The sequence below is a fragment of the Vulpes lagopus genome, chromosome 1 (genome assembly GCF_018345385.1).
Source record: "Vulpes lagopus strain Blue_001 chromosome 1, ASM1834538v1, whole genome shotgun sequence".
Lineage (NCBI taxonomy): Eukaryota > Metazoa > Chordata > Mammalia > Carnivora > Canidae > Vulpes > Vulpes lagopus.
The window spans coordinates 6,451,031-6,474,037 of NC_054824.1; the positions used below are offsets into that span (position 1 = coordinate 6,451,031).

A 23,007-nucleotide genomic window follows, 5' to 3' on the forward strand; every position below is an offset into this window, starting at 1 on the left:
TATCCTCTCACAGTTTCACATGGTCCCATGCTTATAATTGGAAGCATTCATCTTGTTTTCTGATTCATCTCCTAGATGCTCACGTTTTAGCTTGACCCTGGAATCCTTTGGTCCCTATCTCTTCTACCTGGCTTCCTGGGTATTGACTCCTGCTGGACATGACTTCTTACCTCATTCACTTTCATTCTGATACACTGGCTTTAAGCCACTGCTCTGATGTTTTATGTTTCCTGACTTAACGTTTCCTCCCTAGTCTATCTCCCCCTTCTTAGAGCATGTACCGTGGTAACACAAAAATAGTACTTTCTTGGATCAAGTATTAACAATCATGTTCTATTGCCAATAGCACTGTCCACTAAAATTATTTTACATTAGACCTATTAGAAGACTCAATAGAAGAGGTAACTGCAGAGCATCCAGAGGTGGTTTCTATACTAGAGGAGACTATAAAAATGACAAAGGATATGAACTTTGAACAGCCGTATGAAAAACATGCTGAAATCCTAGAGGAAATCATCAAAGAGGTAAGAAATCCAGATCCGAATGCTTATGCCCTTTGGTAATTTTTTAATATATCAACAATTATGCAATATCATTTCATAGCTTTGAAATTAATTCTTCATTAACTTTTCTTTTCTTTAATGGGGTTCAGTTGGTTAAAATATGGTGCCCATGAAGCCAGTACCAAAGTTAGGTATTTCATCTATGAGCTGATTAGTTGGAAACAGACAAATTTCACTCCATAGCTAATTTATTTCACCCGACCACCTTGAACATGTATTCATAAGGGAAATGAATGGACACACAAGTGATTGTTCAATCTAAGGGTAAAATAAAGCATCAGGTGGTATGTTATACCGCTGGCAAATCAGAAGGTTTATCTTTGGCCTATAAGAAACAATACATCCATATGGATCTATTTTGTACAGAGACCTTGAGTAAGCTTCCAGGGCAAAAGTCAAAGACAACAAATCTGTTTTGGACTCTCAACAATCTTCTTTGGTGGGCTCCTGGAGCCCCAGACTGTACCAAAGGTGAGTTGCTGTCTCCCTCCAGGCTCTCCATAGAGAGCTTTCAACTTCGCAACTTCTTCTGTATCTCTTCAAGTTGTTCTGACACCAGTTGGTTACTTCAGGAAAATTCTGAGGACCTACTATTTGCCCTGTAATGTGCTAACTACTAGGGATATGAGGATGAATTAAACACAGCTCTTTAAGGAGCTATCAGTCAGGTGGGAAGGCTGAGGCATAATCCAATCTTCGAGTTATCATGTACTATGTGATAAGTAGATATGTACAGGGTGTAGGAATCCCACCTGCAACCAGGGCTGTCATCTCCGCATGGAAAGTGAGACAAAGTATCCCCGAGGAGAGACACACAAGTAAGGGACATCTTTAGCACTGTGGAAGTCCCGTCTTTGCCCTTCGCTGAAAATTTCCTTCATTCTCTTCAGAGGTTATTCTAGAAGATACACATCTACAAGGAATACTAAAAAGACCTCTGATATAGGAATGTATATAGTGTCACTAGATGATAAACTGCCACTCTGGGATGCTGGAGGAGTTTAAACCACGTGAGATTTTAACATCAAATCTCTTATCAGATTGTCTTTCTCAAGAGAACAGAGACCTGTGTAGGGGATTGACTTGTCATCAATTTTGATGGTCTCTGTGAGTAGTAAGACTATTTTTAGAAAGTAGTTGGATTGAACCTAAAACTGCTCTAAAACAAGAAAAATAAGGTTCTTAAAAAAATGTAGCCAGATAAAGAAATATGCTCCTTTATGTCATTTGCTCATTTTTAAATAGTTTATTTTTGTCTTCGTTTATAGTTATGTGTTCTGAATATGAGCCCTTTGTTAGAAGTGTTGCAACTATCTTTACAAATATCTTCTATTCTGAATACTAGGAGTTAATTTTAATGAAGTCCAATTTATTAACTTTTTCTTTCATAGGTAGTGCTTCCTATGTCCTATTTCAGAAGTCTTTGGCTGTTCAAGATCAGGAAGATATATATTCTCCTAGGTTCTCTTCCGTAAATTTTGCATTGCCTTTCATATTTAGATCTGATGTCCACTTTGGATTAATTTTTATGCATACAAAAAATACCCAAATAGCCAATAAGCATATTAAAATGTACTCAACATCATTCATTATCAGAAAAATACAAATTAAAACCCCAACATGAGGAAGGGGATGAAGAAGTGCAAACTTCAAGTTATGAAAGAAGTCAAGGGGATGAAAAGTACAGCATAGGGAATGTAGTCAATAATATTGTAATAACTCTGTATGGTGACAGATGGTGACTACATTTATCACGGTGAGCATTTTCTAATGTATTTAATTGCAGAATCACTATGTTGTACACCTGAAACTAATATAATATTGTATATCAATCATACTTCAATGACAATAATGCATACATACTTTTACATGGATTTTTTTTAAAAAACTCACATCATGAAGATTAAGGTTCATTTTTTTTAATACGGATATCCAGTTGTGTTCCAGCACCATTTATTGAAAAGACAAACCTTTCCCCACTATCATAAATCAAGTGGCCACGTCTGTGAGATCTATTTCTGGACACTGCATTCTGTTCCATGGACCTATTCGTCTACCTGAATTCCACTACCACACATATTAACTCCTGTAACTTTATAATAAATTTTGAAATCTGGGGCAGCCCTGGTGGCTCAGCGGTTTAGCACCGCCTCCTGCTTCTCCCTCTGCCTGTGTCTCTGCCTCTATCTCTCTCTCTGTGTCTCTCGTGAATGAATGAATAAAACCTTTAAAAAAATTTTTTGAAATCTGGAAGGGAGAATCCTTCAACAGCTTGTTTCTCCTGTCACTGCATCCTTCTCTGTCATAAGCTGTTTTGTTCTGCTTGCTTTTTCAAGAGTATCTTGGCTATTATGGGTCCTTTTCACTTCCACATAAATTTCAGAATTATCAAATTGCAGACACGTGCAAACATACACACATACACACACACACACACACACACCTACTGAAGTTGTGATTGGGGGCATTGTAACTGTAAATAAATGATGAAAACTGCTATCTTCACAATATTGGGTCTTCTAACCCATGAGCATAGAAAAGCCTTACTTTATCTTGGTCTTTAATTTCTCCCCACGTTGTTTTATAGTTTTCAGTATAGAGGTCTTCAATTCTCTCAGCAGGTTTATTTGTAGGTATTCGATGTATTTTAGATAATGCTGTGGTCCTATTTTGTTTTCGAATTGTTGTTTCTGTAATCATATTTTAGCCTCTTTTTCTGTTGTACCTCCCACTAAATTTCATTTTCTGATCTGAAGCTCATAGCCCATATACAGAACAGATATAAGTGATGGTCTTGGGCCTAATATATGATCACGTCCAGGAAAAGAGAATAAGAGAATAGGTTTTATTTCATTTGCAAACTGAACAGTTAGGCATGGCTCCTGGACTGATGGGTTAAGGAAGACTCTGAAACATATCTGTATCTCAGCTCCTTTTAGAATCTTTTAGAATTGTAGCTTATCAATATTTTGAAGCCTTAAAAATACAGAAATAATGATAGGTATCATTTCTACCAAAGAGAAGAGTCACTCCCTTGTGATGGAGAATGCACAGAAATTTTTTTTTCTATACAAAATTGCTTGCACTTTTACCTGGTTTCTGCCTTGACCTGCTACAGACACACAATAGAAGCAGAGAGTGGGGGACACTGGGAACTTCTCTCTGCTCCTATTACTCTACACAAGTGCATAGACTGAAGCTGCTACATAGACTTATGCCAAAGGTATTTGCCCAGTACCTCACAGAAAAAAAGTCAAGGGAACAACATCAAGGGAAGTGAGGCTGTTGTGTCAAACCTGCCAGTGAATGTTTTCTAGCCCATGAGCTATCCAGCCGCACATCATAACTGCAGCCTGTTTATCTAGTCACTGTATCCTTCCCTGTGTGATACATCATTTTTGCTCTGCTTCCCTCATCACATGATTTTTTCTCTAAAACATCTCCATTTCTGCCCTTGTATCTGTGTTCTTCACATGGTCATGATATTTTACTGTGCCTCCCATGTCTCTCTGTGTCATGTACTTCCTCTGATTCTCCCAATCTCTTCTCTCAATCGCTCTCTCTCAGATATATTTCTTCAGAGTGGTAAATATTTGTATATACAAGTGATAAACATATATATGTATGTATATGTATATAGCTACATATACTCACACGTGGTAAAATTAAAAATAAACAGGGAATAGCACAGAATACAGGAATCCAGAGTTAGCATGTTTAAATGCAGGAGGAAATTTTTTATTAAGTTAAAATCACAAAGGGATAGAAGGATGAACAGTGCATGAAAATGTTATACCATTTTTCTAAATATCACTTTCTCCCACTCACCCCTCCCCTGAGGATGTCCAAAGGGAATGCCACTTTATTTTCAGCTAGTCAAACATCTGAGAGCCCACTTCCATGGCTCCCGTGATGGCTAGGCCAGATATAGACTATGCACCAAGGCCTCCCTGGGGCCCCCTCCCTACCACTTGCCCCACAAGGCTGAGTCCCACCACCACTCTGTTGGACCATACACTCTGGAATTCTTTAAGATAGGAAATCCTAAGGAAGGTTCTCCCTTTTCTCCACAATAATCCCAACTGGGGAATCTCCTTCAACAGATTCCTACACCGAAGCTGTTTTGCTGATACACCCAAAACCTATATTGTCAGTCCTCACCTCTGGAAATGTTCCTCCCCTCAGCATTGAAATGTCCAGGTCTGAGTGCCTCCCTTCTGCAACCTCTTCCCTTGAGGCAGTGGATGTGCCCATAATGTTTCACCTTCTCCCTTCTCTCAGAGTCCTTTGAAATAAAATCAGAACGAAAACCTGCATTTGGACCTGCACAAACTCAGTGGAAATGTCTTAAAGCAAATTCTTAATAGAGAGGCTACTTAATAATAATTCTCTCTATAAAAACACCATGAAAATCATAATCTTAGGACAAAGGTCAAAAAGTATTTATAATAAATATAACATTAATTCATTAATATAAAGATTTCCTACAAATCAAGGAAAATGGAATGCCATATATAAAAGCAGGCAGGGATGTCTGGGTGGCTCAGTTGGTTGAGCGTCTGCCTTTGGCTCAGGGTGTGATCCCGGGGTCCTGGGATCAAGTCCCACATTGAGCTTCCCATAGGCAGCCTGCTTCTCCTCTGCCTATGTCTCTGCCTCTCTCTCTGTGTGTGTCTTTCATGAATAAATAAATAAATAAAATCTTTTTTTAAAAAAAAGCAGGCAAAAGATACAGATTGTTTCATCAAAGACGAAATGCACGTGGTTAATTGGAAATTTAAATGTTCAAATTTTGAGAAAAATATGAAACTTAAAACAGTGGGATACAAGTTCTTGTCAAATTGCCAAAGATTTTCAAAACTGTATAAAAATCCATACTAGTGAGGTTATAATGAGATGGTCACATAGAAAGAGCAAAAATTGATACAGATGTTTTGGAAGCAATGTGGCAATGTGTGTGAAAGGTCTTTAAAATGCTCATTCCCTTATACCTTTTGACATAAAAACACATAATCTAGGAATCTAACCTAATATAATATTTGGGCATAGATTTGTATATACAGATATTCATCACAGTGTTATATTAAAATTTAAAATTATGTAGATATTTAGAGAACAATTAAACAAATTAAGATCTATTCATTTGATAAAATACTATGAAGGCATTAATTTTTTTAAAAAACTTAGATGGAGAAATTATAAATTATATCTCAGTATTGCTTTCATTTTCATATCTTTGAAACTGGACAGTAAAATTTTCATTAACCATTTATATTTCTTTTATTCAGCTTGAGTTGTATATGACATATAACATTATATAAGTTTAAGGTATGTAACATAATGATATATGTAGATATTGTGAAATGTTTACCACAATAATTTTAGTTAACACCCATCACTTCACATACTAGTTTTGTGTGTGTGTGATCAAAATTTATAAGATCTACTCTCTTTGCTACTTTCGAATATACAATATATTATTGTCAACTATAGTCAAACCATGCTGAATATTATACCCCCGGGACCTATTTATCTTATAATTATAAATTTATACCTTTTGACGACCTTCATCTATTCTCCCCACTCTCACCCCTACCTCTGGCAACCACCAATCTGTTCTCTATTTCTATGAGTTCAGTTATTTTTAGATTCTACATATAAGTGAGATTATAATAGTATTTGTCTTTCTTTGTCTGACTTATTTCATTTATATTTCTTTTTCAATATTTTTCTCTTTTTTCCCCTAATTCTCTATGTTAAGCACTTCAAGGTGTTTAAAATTCTTCTTTTAAAGGACTCTTCATTCAGATGGAAAGTAGTTAGGTAGGTAGGTAATCTTAAATTCTGCAGAGGCTGGTTATACCCATCCTCGTGACGTCTCTTCCCCTCTGATTTCTAATATCCTGTGATTACCTAATGACACACAAACTTGAACCCTCAGAGTTGGTGTACTGCCAGAGGGGGGCTGGGGGCAGAGTTTAGCAGAACTCCTTAATCACCTTCAAGGTTTATTTTCACCTGATTCCTTCCTACTGCTTTTAGTAACCATGTCAGTACCTTCTCAGCTCTCACACTGAGGGATGAAAAGCAAGAGGGAAGTGAAGAGTGTTGTCATTAAAACCAGCAAGCTGAACTGGACCCCTGCTACTTAAAAAGTGGTCCATGGACCACTGTCACTTGGGAGCATGTTTGAAATGCACACTCTTGGGCCCTACCCAAGACCTCCTAAATCAGGATCTGAATTCTGTAATACTGAATAACAGATAGCAAAATGCATTGTTATATTTATTTAATAAGGGCTTTTGCTTCTCGTTCTTAATTTTTAAAACTTAGCTTTATTTCTTTAAAATTAAGTGTTTCTTTAAAATTAAATGACTTTTTTTTTCTTTTGAGTCAGAAGAATTCATTGTTGATGTTCTGCTTAGAATATCTGTCTTTTGCTGAGAGTGCCATGTTGAAGTCTCCTACTACTAGTGTATTATTTTCTAAGTATCTCTTTACTTTGGTTATTAATTGATGCATATACTTGGAAGCTCCTGCATTAGGAGCATAAATATTCATAATTGTTAGGTCTTCCTGTTGGATAGATCCTGTATGATATAGTGTCCCTCTCCATCTCTTATTAGAGTCTTTGGTATAAACTCTAATTTATCTGCTAGGAGGATTGCTACTCCAGCTTTCTTTTGAGGATCAGTTGAATGGTAATGGGATCATGTAGCCTATTCACATTCAGAGTAACTATTGAAAGATATGAATTTAGTGTCATCATATTACCTATACAGTCCCTGTTTTTGTGGATTGTTTCTTTGGGCTCCCTCTTTCTTTTTGGGGTCCTCCTTAATATTTCTTGCAGAGCCAGTTGGTTAGGTGGTCACATATTCTTTCAGTTTCTGTCTATCTTGGAAGCTCTTTATCTCTCCTTCTATTCTGAATGACAGCCTTGATGGATAAAGTATTCCTGGCTGAATGTTTTTCTCATTTAGTACCCTGTATATATTGTGCCAGCCCTTTCTGGCCTGCCAGGTGTCTGTGGAGAGATCTACTGTTAATCTGATATTTCTCCTCATATAAGTTAAGAATCTCTCGTCTCGAGCTGCTTTAAAAATTTTCTCTTTATCCTTGGAATTTGCAAGTTTCATTATTAAATGTTGAGGTGTTGAACGGTTTTTATTGGGAAGGTCCTCTCTATCTCTTGGATCTGAATGCCTGTTTCTCTCCCCAGATTAGGGAAGTCTCAGTTATGATTTGTTCAAATATATTTTGTGGTCCTCCTTCTCTCTCTTTCTCCCAGTCTCTTCTGGAAACCTAATTAGACATACATTCTTCCTTCTCAAGGTATCATTTATTTCCCCAAGCCTTTCCTCGTAGGTTCTTAATTGTTTTTCTCTTTTTTTCCTCAGCTTACTTCCTTTCCATCAACTTATCTTCTATGTCACTCACTCTCTCTTCCACCTCACTAACCCTAGCAGTTAAAGTATCCAGTTTTGACTGCATCTCAGTTAAAGTATTTTTAATTTTGGCCTGATTAGATCTCAATTCTGCAGTAACAGAGTCTCTAAAATCCTTTATGCTTTTTTCCAGAGGCACCAGTAACTTTATAATTTTACTTCTGAATTGAATTTTTGACATCATATTTAAATCCACGTTCAATAACTCTATGCCAGAGAGGAGTGCTTCCAGTTCTTTCTTTTGTGGTGAATTCTTCCTTCTAGTCATTTTGTCCAGTGTAGAGTGGCTATATGAGTGAGCTGAGTCAAAATATCAACCACAACCTAAGTAAAATGCACCCTAGACAATTATGAAGAGGTCAGAGACCAGAAAATAAAAGAAAAAGAAGAACAGAACAAAATAAAACAAAAGGACCACTAAAATGAAAAACAAATTTTAAAACAAAATAGTAAAAAACAAAGAAAAAGAAGAAAAAAAAGGGGTGGTGGTGAGGAAGTGGTAGTGGAGAGAGAATTTAATCCCCCTGAGAGGACCTAGAGGGTGATCCTCTTGATTCTGGGTGTATTTTGTTCTGTATGTTAGAAGATGCTCAATTCCAAATTTATATAAACCAGCAATACTTATATAAAGTATCATCGACCACAAAAACATAAACAAGATAAAAGAGGGGGACAGAATGGGAAGGAAGAGAAAGTATAGTCTCACAGAATGAACCAACATGGTGTTCCACTTGATTCGGGGTGTCTTTTGGTCCGTGTGTTAGAAGGTACTGACTTCCACCACTGTAAAACAAAACAAGACTGAAAGAAACAAAAAAACAACAAAACAAAAACCCGTATCTCCTATCTACCAAAATTAAATTGAACATTGAAGGGAATCCAGAAGTGAAAAATAAATGTAAGATGTGTAATTGTAGAAATATGAAAGTCAAAAAAGGAAAAAGCTTAAAAATGAAGAGTTGGTAAAATATTGTAGTTAAGGTGAGAAAAGAGAAAAAAAAATGGAAAATTTTAACCTGATATAAAAACAAGTCTTAATGAAGAAAAATAAAAACAATCGTCTACTTCTATATACTATTTTCCCTCAGTCCTGGAGCTTTCCAGTGCTGCTTGTTCAGTAAACTCACTTTTCCCTTGTCCTTCCAGCAGTTCTTCTGGGGAAGGGTCTGCTGTGCTGATTCTCAGGTGTGGGTGCCCGGGAGGAGATGCCCTGCCCCTTGACAGGCTCTGGGGTAAAGGGAGCTCTGGAACTGACCCTTGGAACCAGAGGGGGGGCTTCTCCCAACACCTCTGATGTGGTGCTCCGGCTCTTTACCAAGATTGGACCCAGTGTGCAGTGAGCTTTCCCTGGGCACCCCTCCTCTTATAGTGACTCCAGGAATCTTGAGGCCTCACTTCCCCTCCTGCAATTCTGCCCGATTTCCCTGCTAAGCACTTTCCCATCAGGGACATGGATTTTTAAAGTTTCCAGCTCGTCCCAGGCTGGGCTTTTGTGCCTCGAGGCTTTTGAGGCTCTGCTTTTGCCCAGCTAGTTGTGGTTCCCCTCTCCCACTTTATTTTTTATTTTTTTCACCTTCCTACCTTGTTTGAAGCGAAAACGGTTCTCTCTGTAGCATTCCAGCTGTTCTGTCTTAAATCTCAAGTCGAATTCGTAAGTGTTCAGGATGTTTTGAAAGTTATCTGGGTAAGTTTGGGGGACCAGATGAGTTGAAGACCCCTACTCTTCCACCATCTTGCCTCCACTTGAATCAGAAGAATTCAAAAGATAATTCTGAAAAATTATAAGAAGATAAGGTCTGTAAAAACAATTTGCGCCAGGAGTATCTTGACTTCTCTGGCTATGATGGTAATATCAGTGTGTCATTTTCCACAGGTAGTGGAAGAAAACACAAATAGGTGTTCTGGTGCCCCAAAGTATGGAGGATGGATAGTGGACAACTTCCCTACTATAAAAGAACTGTGGATAGTCTTAATCGATAAAGGAATTATACCGGATTTAATAATCTGTTTATCAGATACAGAAAACAATGGTTGGTAAATATTTATCATGTAAATCTAAAAGTGAAGTTTTTAATGCTGACAATACATTTAGTTAAAATACAAAATGGAAAGCCCTCCACTCTCCCTACATACAAATATCACACGAGCCATCCCATCACAACCCAGAGGTACACAAAATGAGTGTAACCCACTCACCAAGTATATGGCCAGGAATGGTGTGCTGGATCATTGGCTGTTCCATCAGGTCCTTACACTTATTCTTTGGAGCTGAGAACTTAACACCCTGTTCTTAGTCATCATTATAACTTCTAAATGAAAAACAAGTAAGGCAGAGAGTAAAAACTATACATTAGTCCTTATTCACTTCAAATGGGAAATATTAAGTACCTAAAGATAGCAGAACTAAATTTTAATTATTCTGTCACTTTGAATGAAGCTATAGTAATCAAAACAATATAGTACTGATGTAAGAACAGACACCTAGGCCAATGAAATAGAGTTGAGAGGCCAGAGTTGAGTTGACCCATACATATATAGTCAACTAATCTTTAACATGGAAGCCAAGAATATTCTTTTGTCTTGCTTTTTAAGGAAATGTATTTGAAAAAGAGTTTCTAGTGAGAAAATATATCACCTCTTTTCATGTTTTAGTTATTTTCACAATGCCGATATATACCTCTTAGATAGGATTTCAGACAGTCTCAATATTTTGAAGAACCTATGGTCCATTTAGAGAAATACTTAAAGGGAAATCCATTTTGGATATAGGCAGAAATAATTTTTCAACATTAATTTCCAAAATGCATCTTACTATATTTTATAGAGCTTCAAAATTAATGTTATTCTCTTTATCTGTATTTCAGGAAAATATTTACTTAATAGACTGTATTTAGAGAATAAACGTGAGGTTGACTCTAAGATCTTTGAAAGATTATTAGATGAACTACAAAAGAGAAAAAAAGAGGAAGAAGCAGCAAGGTAAAAATCTGCCTAGCATAATAAAATAAGTTAATGAATTTTTATAGCTATTAAATAGCTACTTACAAGTTACACTTATGAAATGCCTTTAATATCAAAACAGTGGTCTACTAAGTAGATCCAATTCTAATTAATTCTAAGAAAAACAATAGTTTTACAAATATTTTCAGAATGTCTAAGTGCATCTGAGTTGTGGATGTTTTCATAGCCCCAAATCAGATTTATTCTAGAACAAATGATTGCTCTCAGAAGACATTGTAAAACAAAAACAAAAACAAAAACAAACAAAAAAACTGACCATAGGTAAGAGTATTCTTTTTACCATGTTTATCTGTGACTTAAATAATTTTGCTGACTAGTATCCACAAATCAAAGAAATTATATGATGAAAAGTAAAAGGGGCACCTGAGTGGCTCAGTTAGTTAAGCTTCCGACTATTGCTTTTGCCTCAGGTCACGATCAAGCCCCTAGTCATCAAGCCCCACATTGGGCTCTGCACTCAACAGCAAGTCTACTTGAAATTCTCTTATGTACTTTCCCCTTATCCCTCTCCCTGCTCTCTCTCTCTCTCTCTCTAATAAATAAATAAAATCTTTAAAAAAAAAAGAATGGCTTTAATTACTGTTTTCCTGACGTATCTTCTATAAGAAGTGTAGTAATATCTTTTGAAGAGAAAAGAAGTAACTAGATTTTCACAGGATGGGAAAGGATGCAGTGAACACTGAATATGGAGAATGACAGCCCTAAAAAATAGGAAAACTGCCCCAGCTGCCCCATGAGCAGCTTATATGAATGGGCTCTACTTGACTCCTGTTGGTGAATACTTGGTACAGGTTTTTGATATTATTTTTAAAAAGATGCAGTCAACTCTCTTATACTTGTTTCTTTGCGCAATAATATGCTGATTCCTAAAAGCTAATAGAATTTCTAGGTCAAAGGTATATACATTTTAATTTTTAATAAATATTGCCTTTCTCCATCACTTTTTCTAAATAAGATTGAAGTGTTTTCTTTTTTATTTATTTTTTTAAGATTTTATTTATTTATTCATGAGAGACAGAGAGGGAGGCAGAGACACAGACAGAGGGAAAAGCAGGCTCCATGCAGGGAGCCCGACGTGGGACTGGATCCCAGGTCTCCAGGATCACGCTCTGGACTGAAGGCGGCACTAAACCGCTGAACCACCCGGGCTACCCTCTCCATCACTTCACTGGCTTTCCTAATACCTGTCTTCACCATTAAGGCAGGCTTAGGGCTTCAACCCTAATGAAAAACAGATTCCCTCCAGATATTTAAGTTTCCATATTTCTGGTCTCTTCAACTTTCATTATTGCTGTGTTGAAGAGAAAAAAAAACAGGAAATAATTTTTCTTACTACAAAGATAATTATTTATTAAGTATAGAAAAATTTTAAAAAAAAGAAAAATTTTAAATGCAAAAAATAATAAATAAAAGTAAAAACTCTCATAGTGGCAACATCCAGAAATAATTATTATTAGCAATTTGATTAGTATTCTTCTAGGCTTTTGATCATCATTTATATAAACTTTAAATACAAATTTTGAATTGTATTATACATTGTTTTATATTATACTTTTTTGTCACTTAACATTTTTTGTGGACCTTTCTGGCTTACTCAAAGGGGGAAATGGTACAACTTCTCCCATTTACCTTTTCAGCTTAGAGTTAGATAATTCTTTATTAATTTTGACAGAGTTCCTAATTAATAGCCAAAAATTTTTAAAGTATAACATTGCAACTTTTCTTACAAAAAAAAAAAAAACCCACAAAACAAAAAATGGGAGGAAACCCTGAAAATTAAGTGGCTTCAACATGAGCAAATTAAACATTTACATCACAAAGTTAAAAAGTATAATGAACACTATACACAATTTACTCTATTTCTTACCACTATAAGCTTCAAATCCTATAATATTGTGAGATATCTGAATTTCCAAAGTTGATTAAATTTTGGATCTTTTCATTTCAGAAAAGCCACTGAAGAGGCATTGAGAATAGAAGACCAAAGACTGTTGGAAGCTATGAACGAGAAAGCGAAAGGCAAACACAGATTTATATCACTAATAATGTGTCATTTAATTTTGTGTTGTTACTGCAGGCAGCTGCAGTATTTTCAGGTGAATTCCAGACAGTGTGACCGTATTTCCCAGTCTGCCCATGAGAGGTTTAATGCTACGCCTATGGTACTGAAATATTTATTTGAGGCACTTTCATTCTCAGTGTCTCCATTTGGATAAAAAATTATGTGGTCACTAGAGTAATGGAGTCATAGGAAAAGACCTCCGACATCCTCTACAGTGTCTGTATACAGCAGGCAGTGTAGGCAGCATGTCTTAAAACAGCTGCCCTTGTCACATGTATGACACATGGCTGTTGGAATTACTTCTTCTAGAATGATCCTGCACGAGTTGAGAAAACAGCCCATCTCTCCAGCTATGCCCATTGTCTTTGAACTTAAACTTTCAGCTCTGTTATAGAAGAACGGACTCCAACAGTTCTTTAAGACTGAAGTTCCTAACCTGGAGTTCATGGATCAAATTCAGCGGTCTGTGAGCTTGAAGGGGAAAATAATTACAACTCTATTTTCACTAACCTTTACCTGAAATTTAGCATTTCCTTCACTTCATAATGAATATAGGCAACAAACCCTAATAGTATCAGTAGTAGCTTGACTTCATTGCCAGTAGAAACAAAGATATTTTCATATCACATTACAGTTTAATCCTGTTTATGCTTCATCGCTATTCCAAAGTGATGGTAGTTTTATTAGGCCAGTTGCTAGTTCTTGTTATTTAATGCATTAGTAAAGATGCACAAATATCCTACAGCACAAAATTCATTTTGATATCTTCATAACTATATTTCAATATAAATGGTTTCTCATGTATTTTGTTTGATGGGTTTGAAGCACTATCCTAAGGAGGGTCTGTAAGTTGAACCAGACTGCCAAAAGGGTCCATGACTCAAAAGAGTGAAAAGTAATCTATTTCAGTTTTCCTTTGTCGGCAAAAAGCCACCCCAAAACTAAAACAACTACCATTTTTGTTCTGTACATGTTGGATCAGGACTTAACACAGGGTTTATCTTCCTGAGGAGCTCAGTTCAGGCTTTGCGTGGCCACCTCGGAAGCCAGCCCTGCAGGCCCTTGCAAGCCTTCAGAGATTGCAACCCTAACTCACATCTTCCTTTGACTTCGTGAGAGACCCAGAGCCAGAACCACCAGTTAAGCTACTCCCAAATTCCTAACTCCAGAAACTGCAGGGATAATGTGTGATTATTGTTTTAAACATGACATTTTGGAGTAATTTATTATGAAACAATAAATAATATAGCACATACTTAGTAAAAATCACAGATAGTATAAAGATCTTAAAACACTTTTTTGTGCATTCGTAACTTATCTGGTACACAGATTGTCCATTAAAATTCTACAAAAAGGGGATGCCTGGGTGGCTCAGTGGTTGAGCATCTGCCTTCAGCTCAGGTCACGATCTCGGGGTCCTGGGATCGAGTCCCCTCCATCGGGCTCCCCTGCACAGAGCCTGCCTCTCCCTCTGCCTGTGTCTCTGCCTCTCTCTGTGTGTCTCTCACGAATAAATAAATCTTTTTTTAAAATTCTAAAAAAAGTATTAGAACTTTTTACACGCCTCTGCATCATTATATAAGCTTTTTTTATTTGTGTGTTATATAAAGTACCTAATATGGATAAGAATTCAACTTATAAATAACTATAATAACAACGTATAAATGCATATTGGAAATATTTGATAATTTTTTTTTTACTATGAGAGATACTCAGTTGAAAGACATTGTGAGTTTTGCTGTACAGCACATAACTTCATCCCAAATCCTAGTAGGATTCAGCAGATGCTGCTTCTTCCTTGGGTATATCACATGATTCCTCTAGATGACACAAAACAGTCACCACAGTGTAAGTCACCCACTTAGAAGCCACATGCACTGAAGTCCTGGTACAGACCCAGACCTCTCAGGAACACTTTAAGTTGTTTTGCTCTGGGTGTTTAATCACCAGGTTCAGATCAAAATTTGGATGCCAGAGATATCTCATACCAGATGGCCTCGGAAGATATTCACTGGGGGAAGAAATTTCCACCAGAGTCCAGAAAACATGAAACCCCATGCTCCAGGAGGGCAGGGCCATTCCTTATGCTTTGTTTTGGCCCCAGCACTTACCAGAATACTTGGCACCCAATTAAATACTTGTTGATCTAAACTGAATAATAATTTATTTCTCACTTTTTTTTTTTTCTAGAAGTAGAAGAGACTGAACTAGAGGCTGATGAGGAGATTGAAGGTGAGGAGTCAGAAGTTCAGGAAGTGCCTGAGGCCCTGGAGGCAGCCAAAGAGACCAAGGGATCCTTACCGGAGGAGTCTGAAGCACCAGAGGGCCCCGAAACAGAACTCGATTCAGGTTAGACTCTACTGAGGGCTGTGTCCTTAATTCTACTCATGTCTATTGGATGTATCTGTGTGTGCGCGTGCATGTCTTTGTGTCTTTTCTATGTTAATCAAATGGAAGCAGGCTAAAAACGGTGACATGAGCTCCTAGAGAGCAGCCATTTAGTCCAAATCACATGGCTGGTAGTGTGGTAGGAAAGCCAAATCTTCTCTGCCCTGGTGCTGGCACTCAGGAGTAGGGCCAGCTATGCAATCTGTGAGTCACATGGTTCAAAAAGCAGGAAACAGAGCCTTTAAACATACTAAAATATCATGCTTTTTCTTTTCTCCCATGGCCTCTTTTCTCAATTTGTCATGGTGCTTTTTGTTTGCTAATTAATCTCACTCTAAGAAAAATTTTAAATTTTAGTCACTGGCGTAAATTTTACTGTTCATCTTTATGTTTTACAATGCTATTTTTAAATGTAGATGTAAGAGCATTTAACTTATAGGCACAATCACCAAAATTACACAATTTGTATTTTGCAGCATTGACACGCATACGCATTTCATTCCTTTTTTTTTTTTTTTTTTTAAATGAAAGAGTGTGGGAGGGAGAGGCAGACGGAGAAGGAGAGAGAAAGAGTCTTAAGCAGTCTCCAAGGTCTGTGCAGGCCCTGACATAGGCCTCAATCTCACAACTCTGAGATCACGACCTGACCTGAAACCAAGATTTGGTCACTTAACCGGCTGAGCCACCCCGGCTCCCCTAATATGCATCTCATCCTTAACAGAATATCACATCAGTTTCATGCACGATTAACTAACTGAGCTTTTTATTTCACTTCTTAATATGCACATATATTCTATGAACACTCTCTACCTTTAGTTTCCTCATGCTTAAGGAAAGACTGAGAGGGAACTCTGGGTTGCCCTATCTTTTCCTTTCCTTCCATGTCATCCTTTTCAGCATAAGTGTTCAGCTAATATAGGAAAGTAACATGAGTGAGAAAGGTTCCCTGGTTGTTCATGACTCTGAATACTATCACCTTTCAGCATCTGAAGCAAGGTCTAGTTTAAAGGAAAGTGTGGTTTCTCAGGGCTGCTTGCTGTCATCCTCCCCACCCACCACCACTCGGTCACACTCCCTCATATGTGGGCCCCTGGAATTCTATGGTCATGACAGGGCATCGGGGATGCTCATGAGAACATGAGGGTGAGGGACGGCAAACACATACTGTGCATGTCTCTGCTCACATGCCCTCTCTTTTGTCCCATTGGAGTCCCTGTTTTGCTTACAAAATAGTTCAAAGATAAAATTACTAAAAATGTCAAAATGACAACCAAAGAGCCTTAATCTTTTAAAAAAATTTTTATCTATTTATTCATGAGAGACACAGAGAGAGAGAGAGAGGCAGAGACACAGGCAGAGAAAGAAACAAGCTCCTTGCAGGGACCCCGATGTGGGACTTGATCCCGGGACTCAATCCTGGGGCTCCAGGATCACACCTGGGCCCAAGGCAGAGACTCAACCACTGAGCAACCCAGGTGTCCCCAAAGAGCATTAATCTTACATGTGAGGCCACTCTAGGCAAAAGACCTTGTGCACCTGCACTGGTCGCACACTCATTAAGGCAGCCCTGCCTCAGAGGTCCAAGTTGGTGGACTAGTGAAGGGCAAGAAGGAGTCTACAGGCAACGAAAGTCAGATACTCTCAGGAACCAGAGAGTATCTTAAAGCAGCAAGATAGGAGACCCCACTGTGGTGGGAATGAGGCACCTAAATGCTTTCAGGCAAGGTTAGTATTGGATTAGAAACTAATCCTACAAACTACAGGTGTTCGGATGCCTGCAACTAGATGCCAGTCTGGAGCAATGAAGTGCTGGGAACCTGCTGTCAGCTGGTGAAAGAACCAAGACCAAGGGGAATTTTTACGATGAGCAGTCCAAGTTCCATGTAGATCATTTTTGCTACAAGATTGGCATTAGCATTATGGGACAATAAGTATAAAATCAGATCCCCTGTGCCAGACAGAGGAGTTAGCAGAATGAAACATGCAATTTCCTTTCAGGAGTTCCATGCCTCTATTGACTTGAGCTCCTACCCAGAAACTTCATTGTTTTGTTGTTGTTGTTGCTGTTGTTTCTGTAAAAACAAACGTTTTTTGTTGTTGTTTGTTTAAAATCAATTAACATATTATTAGTGTAATTAGTTTCAGAGGTAGAGTTCAATGATTCATCAGTTGTATATGAGAGTCCTTTCTCATTACATCATGTGCCCATCACCCAGTTACTCCATCCCCCCCACCCAATCCCCTCCTGCAACCCTCAGTTTGTTTCCTAGAGTTAAGAGCCTCTTCCGGGGATCCCTGGGTGGCGCAGCGGTTTGGCGCCTGCCTTTGGCCCAGGGCGTGATCCTGGAGACCCGGGATCGAATCCCACGTCGGGCTCCCGGTGCATGGAGCCTGCTTCTCTCTCTGCCTCTCTCTCTCTCTCTCTCTCTCTCTCTCTGTGACTATCATAAAAAAAAAAAAAAGACAAAGAGTCTCTTCCAGTGTGTCGCCCTCTCTGATTTCATCTTATTTTATTTTTCCCTCCCTTCCCCTATGTTCCTCTGTTTTGTTTCTTAAATTCCACATATAAGTGAAATCATGATATTTGTCTCTCTCTGATTGACTTATTTTGCTTAGCATAATACCCTCGGCTCCATCCACATTGTTGCAAATGGTAAGATTTCATTTTTTTTTTGATGGCTGAGTCATATTCCTATATATATATATATATATACCACATCTTTATCCATTCATCTGTCGGTGGACATCTGGGCTCTTTCCATATCTTGGCTACTGTGGACATCACTGCTATAAACATTGGGGTGGAAGTACCTCTTCAAATCACTATGTTTGTATCCTTTGGATAAATACCTAGTAGTGCAATTGCTGGGTTGTGAGGAAGCTCTATTTTTAACTTTTTGAGGAACCTCCATACTATTTCCCAGAGCAGCTGCACCAGTTTGCATTCCCACCAACAGTGTGAGACGGTTCCCCTTTCTCCACATCCTCGCCCACATCTATTGTTTCCCAACTTGTTAATTTTAGCCATTCTGACTCGTGTGACCAGAAACCTCATTGTTTTCTTCGGGATCTAATCAATTTGACTGACAACAATTCTTCCACCCACCTATCTTTGGCAAGAAGACAGGCCATAAAATACCAAAAAAAATAAAAGATGCTGACATCTATTAAATATGACATGTCAAACATATCCCCATAGTTCCAATATCCACAATATCTCACGATTAGTATTTACTAACATAACAGGTCTAGGGGACAATTTACTTTTGTTGCTTTTTATCTGATTATTTCCCCCCAGGGAACCTACTTTGGATGTTCTAAAGCCAGCATCCTACTCTAGTTAGGGTCAATTCTAGCCCAATTCTAGACAACGTAGACGTAACTGGGCTTCTCCAGGGCAGGTTCGCTTCTGTAAAATGTGTCTGTTTCGGTCATATTAAACCATATTCTATTTCACAGAAGGGCCTGTATCTGATTTAGCTAGTGATTACTTCTTCTATCCAAGGGTCTTCTCCTCTAAATTACTTAAGGAGGCCAATTTTTTTCTCACTTAAAACTGCCCTGTCTAATCACAAAAAGACAGATACTGTATGATTCCACTTATATGAAATACTTAGCATAGTCAGAATCATAAAGTCAGAAAGTAGACTGGCGGTTGCCAGGGGCTCAGGGGAGGTGGGGAGTTATTATTTAATGAGTACAGAGTTTCTGTTTCACTAGATGAAAAGAGTTATGGGCTGAAAGGTGGTGATGGTTGCACAACAATGTAGATGTGCTGGATAGCACTGGGCTGTATACCTAAAATAGTTAAGAGGGTAAGTTTTATGTTATTTGAATTTATTGCAATTAAAAGAAAAGAAAAAAACGTTCTAACATAAATCCATTACTTTTGAAATTTTTAAGCTTTGTCCAGAGTCCCCCGATTTGGTAGGCCAATGATGGCTGCCAGAGATATGTCATATCCAAATTACTAGAACCTGCCAATCTTACCTTATTTGGAAGAAGGATCTCTGTAGATGTGACTAAATATCTTGAGATGCAGAGATCACCCAGGATTATCCAGGTGGGCCCAAAATGCCATCGCAAGTGTCCATATACAAGGGAGGTAGAGGGAGCTCAGACTCACATGCAAGGGAGAAACCCATGTTTAGGTGGAAACAGACATTGCCTTGCCATGATGCAGCCTCAAGCCAAGGAGTGACAGCAGCCCAGAGAAGCTTGAACAGGTGAAAAGTGATTCTCCTCTAGCACGGCAGAGGTGGCACAGCCCTGCCAACACCTTGATTTCTGACTTTTGGCCTTCAGAATTGTGAGAGAATACATTCCTTTTTTTTTTTTTAAGACACCAAGTTTGTGGCAGTTTTTTGTTTTGTTTTGTTTTTTTTGTTTTTTGGGGGGTTTTTTTTGGCAGCCACAGGAAACTAATACATAGCCACAACAGGGTTTTTTTTTTATGCCTCATGCTAGAGAATACATCTTTTCCTCTGTCTTGATCCACGAGGTAATCATTTCCTCTGTCAATACTCAGGATGACTGAAGCTTCATCACAAACCTGTTGTCACTCTAGCCTTCTTAGAATGGAATGACATATGTGTTGCTTAGAATCAGTGCTTTCAGGGTCATTACATTTGGATGCATTCAGAGGCTAATTAATCACTTTGATCGTCCTCAGTTTGCTTAGGTATAGGCAATTACATGGAACTTGCAAGCAGCTGAGCTTAGAGTAACGATTGGCTCTCATCACGATGCTTTATTCTAAGCCTTTCATGGTCCTGTAATACAGTCAGCTATTAATAAAAATTAGGAAATACATTCCTTTAATAAATATTTATTGACTCTCTTCTAAGTGTCAGGCAAACTAACAGGCACTACCCTAGGTACTAGGGACTCCGCAGTGATCAAGATAGCCAAGGAGTTGTCATTCTATGGGTGAAGAATGAAACAAGTAATAACTAAAATAATTTATGATAGTGTTAAGTGCTATGGGTAAAATATATGAAGATACTAAAGCAGAGCCTAGTGATCTAGTAGATGCTCAATAAATGTTTGTTTAATGAATGAGCAAGGTAGAGACCAGTGGGGTGATTTGGAAGAGGCAAGACTAAACATCATGATCGAGGAAGAGTGTCATCCGAGATGTTATACGAGGCAAGGCAGAAATGCTGAAAAGGGTCTGTGCAAAGATCTTTCTACTGCAGAGGTTCAGAGGTGGGCACAGTTCAATGAGCAAGAAAGGAATTGAGTGTGACTGGGACATGGTGAGCAAGAGAGAAGTGGGGGAGGATGAGATTGAACAGCAGAGGCAGAGGCCAGAGGCTTAGAATGCTTGAACCTCTGAGTGCAGGTATTCACTAGGATCTCTTTAACATTTTTTACATTTCACTTTGGCTACTATATGACACCTTATGTCATTGTTCTGCACCTCAAGTGCTTTGTTAAACAGGGTTAGGAATATTTACCAAACAGAGTTTTTAGAGGGGTAGGAACATCTTATTTAAAGCACCTAATGCGGGATCCCTGGGTGGCGCAGCGGTTTGGCGCCTGCCTTTGGCCCAGGGCGCGATCCTGGAGACCCGGGATCGAATCCCACATCAGGCTCCCGGTGCATGGAGCCTGCTTCTCCCTCCGCCTGTGTCTCTGCCTCTCTCTCTCTCTCTGTGACTATCATAAATAAGTAAAAATTAAAAAAAACAAAAAAAACAAAAAAAAAACTAAAGCACCTAATGCTATGTCTGGAAAGCAAGTGATGCTTTGGCATCATCATCACCCGGCTAGCACTTAAAGATTTGTTCTTCATCAGCTTTATGTGACTTCTAAAAAGGCCAGAGTTCAGGATTCCTACCCCGCAAAAAAGGCTAAACTAAACCTCAGCACTCTCAAAATCAATAGTTACATCCCCTCCCCTGATATCAGAAGAAAAGGAACCAACATTTTCTAAAAGATTTTATTTATTTGTTCATGAGAGAGAGAGAGAGAGAGAGAGAGAGAGAGAGGCAGAGACACAGGCAGAGGGAGAAGCAGGCTCATGCAGGGAGCCCAACGTGGGACTCGAACCCGGGTCTCCAGGATCATGCCCCGGGCTGAAGGCAGTGTTAAACTGCTGGGCCACCGGGGCAACCAACATTTTGGGCTTGTGCCAATCAGGATAAATTCCTGGAGCTGGAGATGGGGGTCACCCTCCCTCAGCCATGCAGAGAAGGGTAACACGAGAACAAAAGCACAGCTCTGCCCGGAAAAAGAAGAGTGAGTTAGCAACACTGTCTGCTACTGGATATATAATATAAAGTGCCCTTCGTTGCTCCCTTGCCAAATTTTCACTAAATTCCACATTACTCTCCAATGCTTGTTTTCAAGTAGACTGTTGGGAAATGTGTTAGTCTCCTAGGGTTTCCATTAACAAATTACCATAAACTTAGTGGCTTCGAACAGCAAAAATTTATCCTTTCACAGTTCTGGAGGCTAGAAGTCCAAAATCAGGATACAAATGTGCTCTCCCTCTCTCTCAAATTATCTTACTGTACCATACTCACCCTTCTTGTGATGCTGTAAGATGATAAAATGCCATCGTGATGAGATGAACTGGGTTGAGTGATGTATGCATTGTGGCGTAACCGGTAGGCTACTGTCGACCTTCCGACAGTATGTCAGAAGAGGATCATCTGCTTCTGGATGCGGCTGACCACAGTTAACTGAAACCGCAGAAAGCAGAACTATGGGTGAGGAGACTACTGTGTATACAGTAAATGATCCGCATCAAGATCACCTAGGTTTCTGATGGCCAACAGACACATGGAAAGATGCTCAAAATCACTCCTCATCAGGGAAATACAAATCAGAAGCACAGTGAAATACCACCTCACACCTGTCAGAATGACAAAAATCAAAAACACAAAAAACAGTAAGTTGGCAACAATATGGAGAAAAGGGAACCTCTGTGCACTGTTGGTGGGAATGCAAACCAGTGACACAATGCACAGTGGCTACTGTGGAAAACAGTTATAGCAGTTCCTCAAAAAAATTAAAAATAGAACTACCCTGTGATCCAGTAGCCACACTACTCAGTATTTACTGAAAAATACAAAGACACTAACTTGAAAAGATTTATGCACCCCTGTGTTCGTCGTAGCGTTATTTACCATAGTCAAGTTATGGAAGCAGCTCAAGTGTCCAGTGATGAATGGATAAAGAAGATGTGCTGTGCGCGTACAATGGAACATTATTCAGTCATAAAAAAGAATGAAATCTTGTCATTTGGATCTAGATGGTAGAACGCTAAATGGAATAAACCAGTCAAAGACAAATACCATATAACCTCACTCAAATGTGGAACTTGAGAAACAAAACAAATGAACAAAGGAGAAAAGAAAAGAGAGAGAGAAACCAGGGACAGACTCTTCAATATAGAGAACAAACTAGTGGTCACCAGAGTGGATGTGGGTGAGGTGATGGGGAAATAGGTGAAGGGGATAAAGAGTATGATTATCTTGATGAGCTCTGAGTAATATATGGGATTGTTGAATCACCA

The 23,007-nt window shown here is 38.6% G+C and overlaps 1 protein-coding gene across 9 annotated transcripts in view; it reads left to right on the plus strand.

The window, feature by feature from the left end:
- AK9 (adenylate kinase 9) overlaps positions 1-23,007 on the plus strand; it is a 117,463-nt gene that overhangs the window by 44,942 nt on the left and 49,514 nt on the right. For 8 of the 9 annotated variants that reach the window (XM_041759135.1, XM_041759067.1, XM_041759218.1 and 5 more), the window contains 3 exons: positions 376-524; positions 9,885-10,041; positions 15,285-15,443. In XM_041759135.1, coding sequence (XP_041615069.1) covers positions 376-524; positions 9,885-10,041; positions 15,285-15,443 — 465 coding nt within the window. Of the gene's footprint in view, positions 1-375; positions 525-9,884; positions 10,042-10,875; positions 10,991-12,980; positions 13,052-15,284; positions 15,444-23,007 lie in introns of all 9 variants that reach the window. The other variant, XM_041759768.1, reaches the window with a different exon arrangement.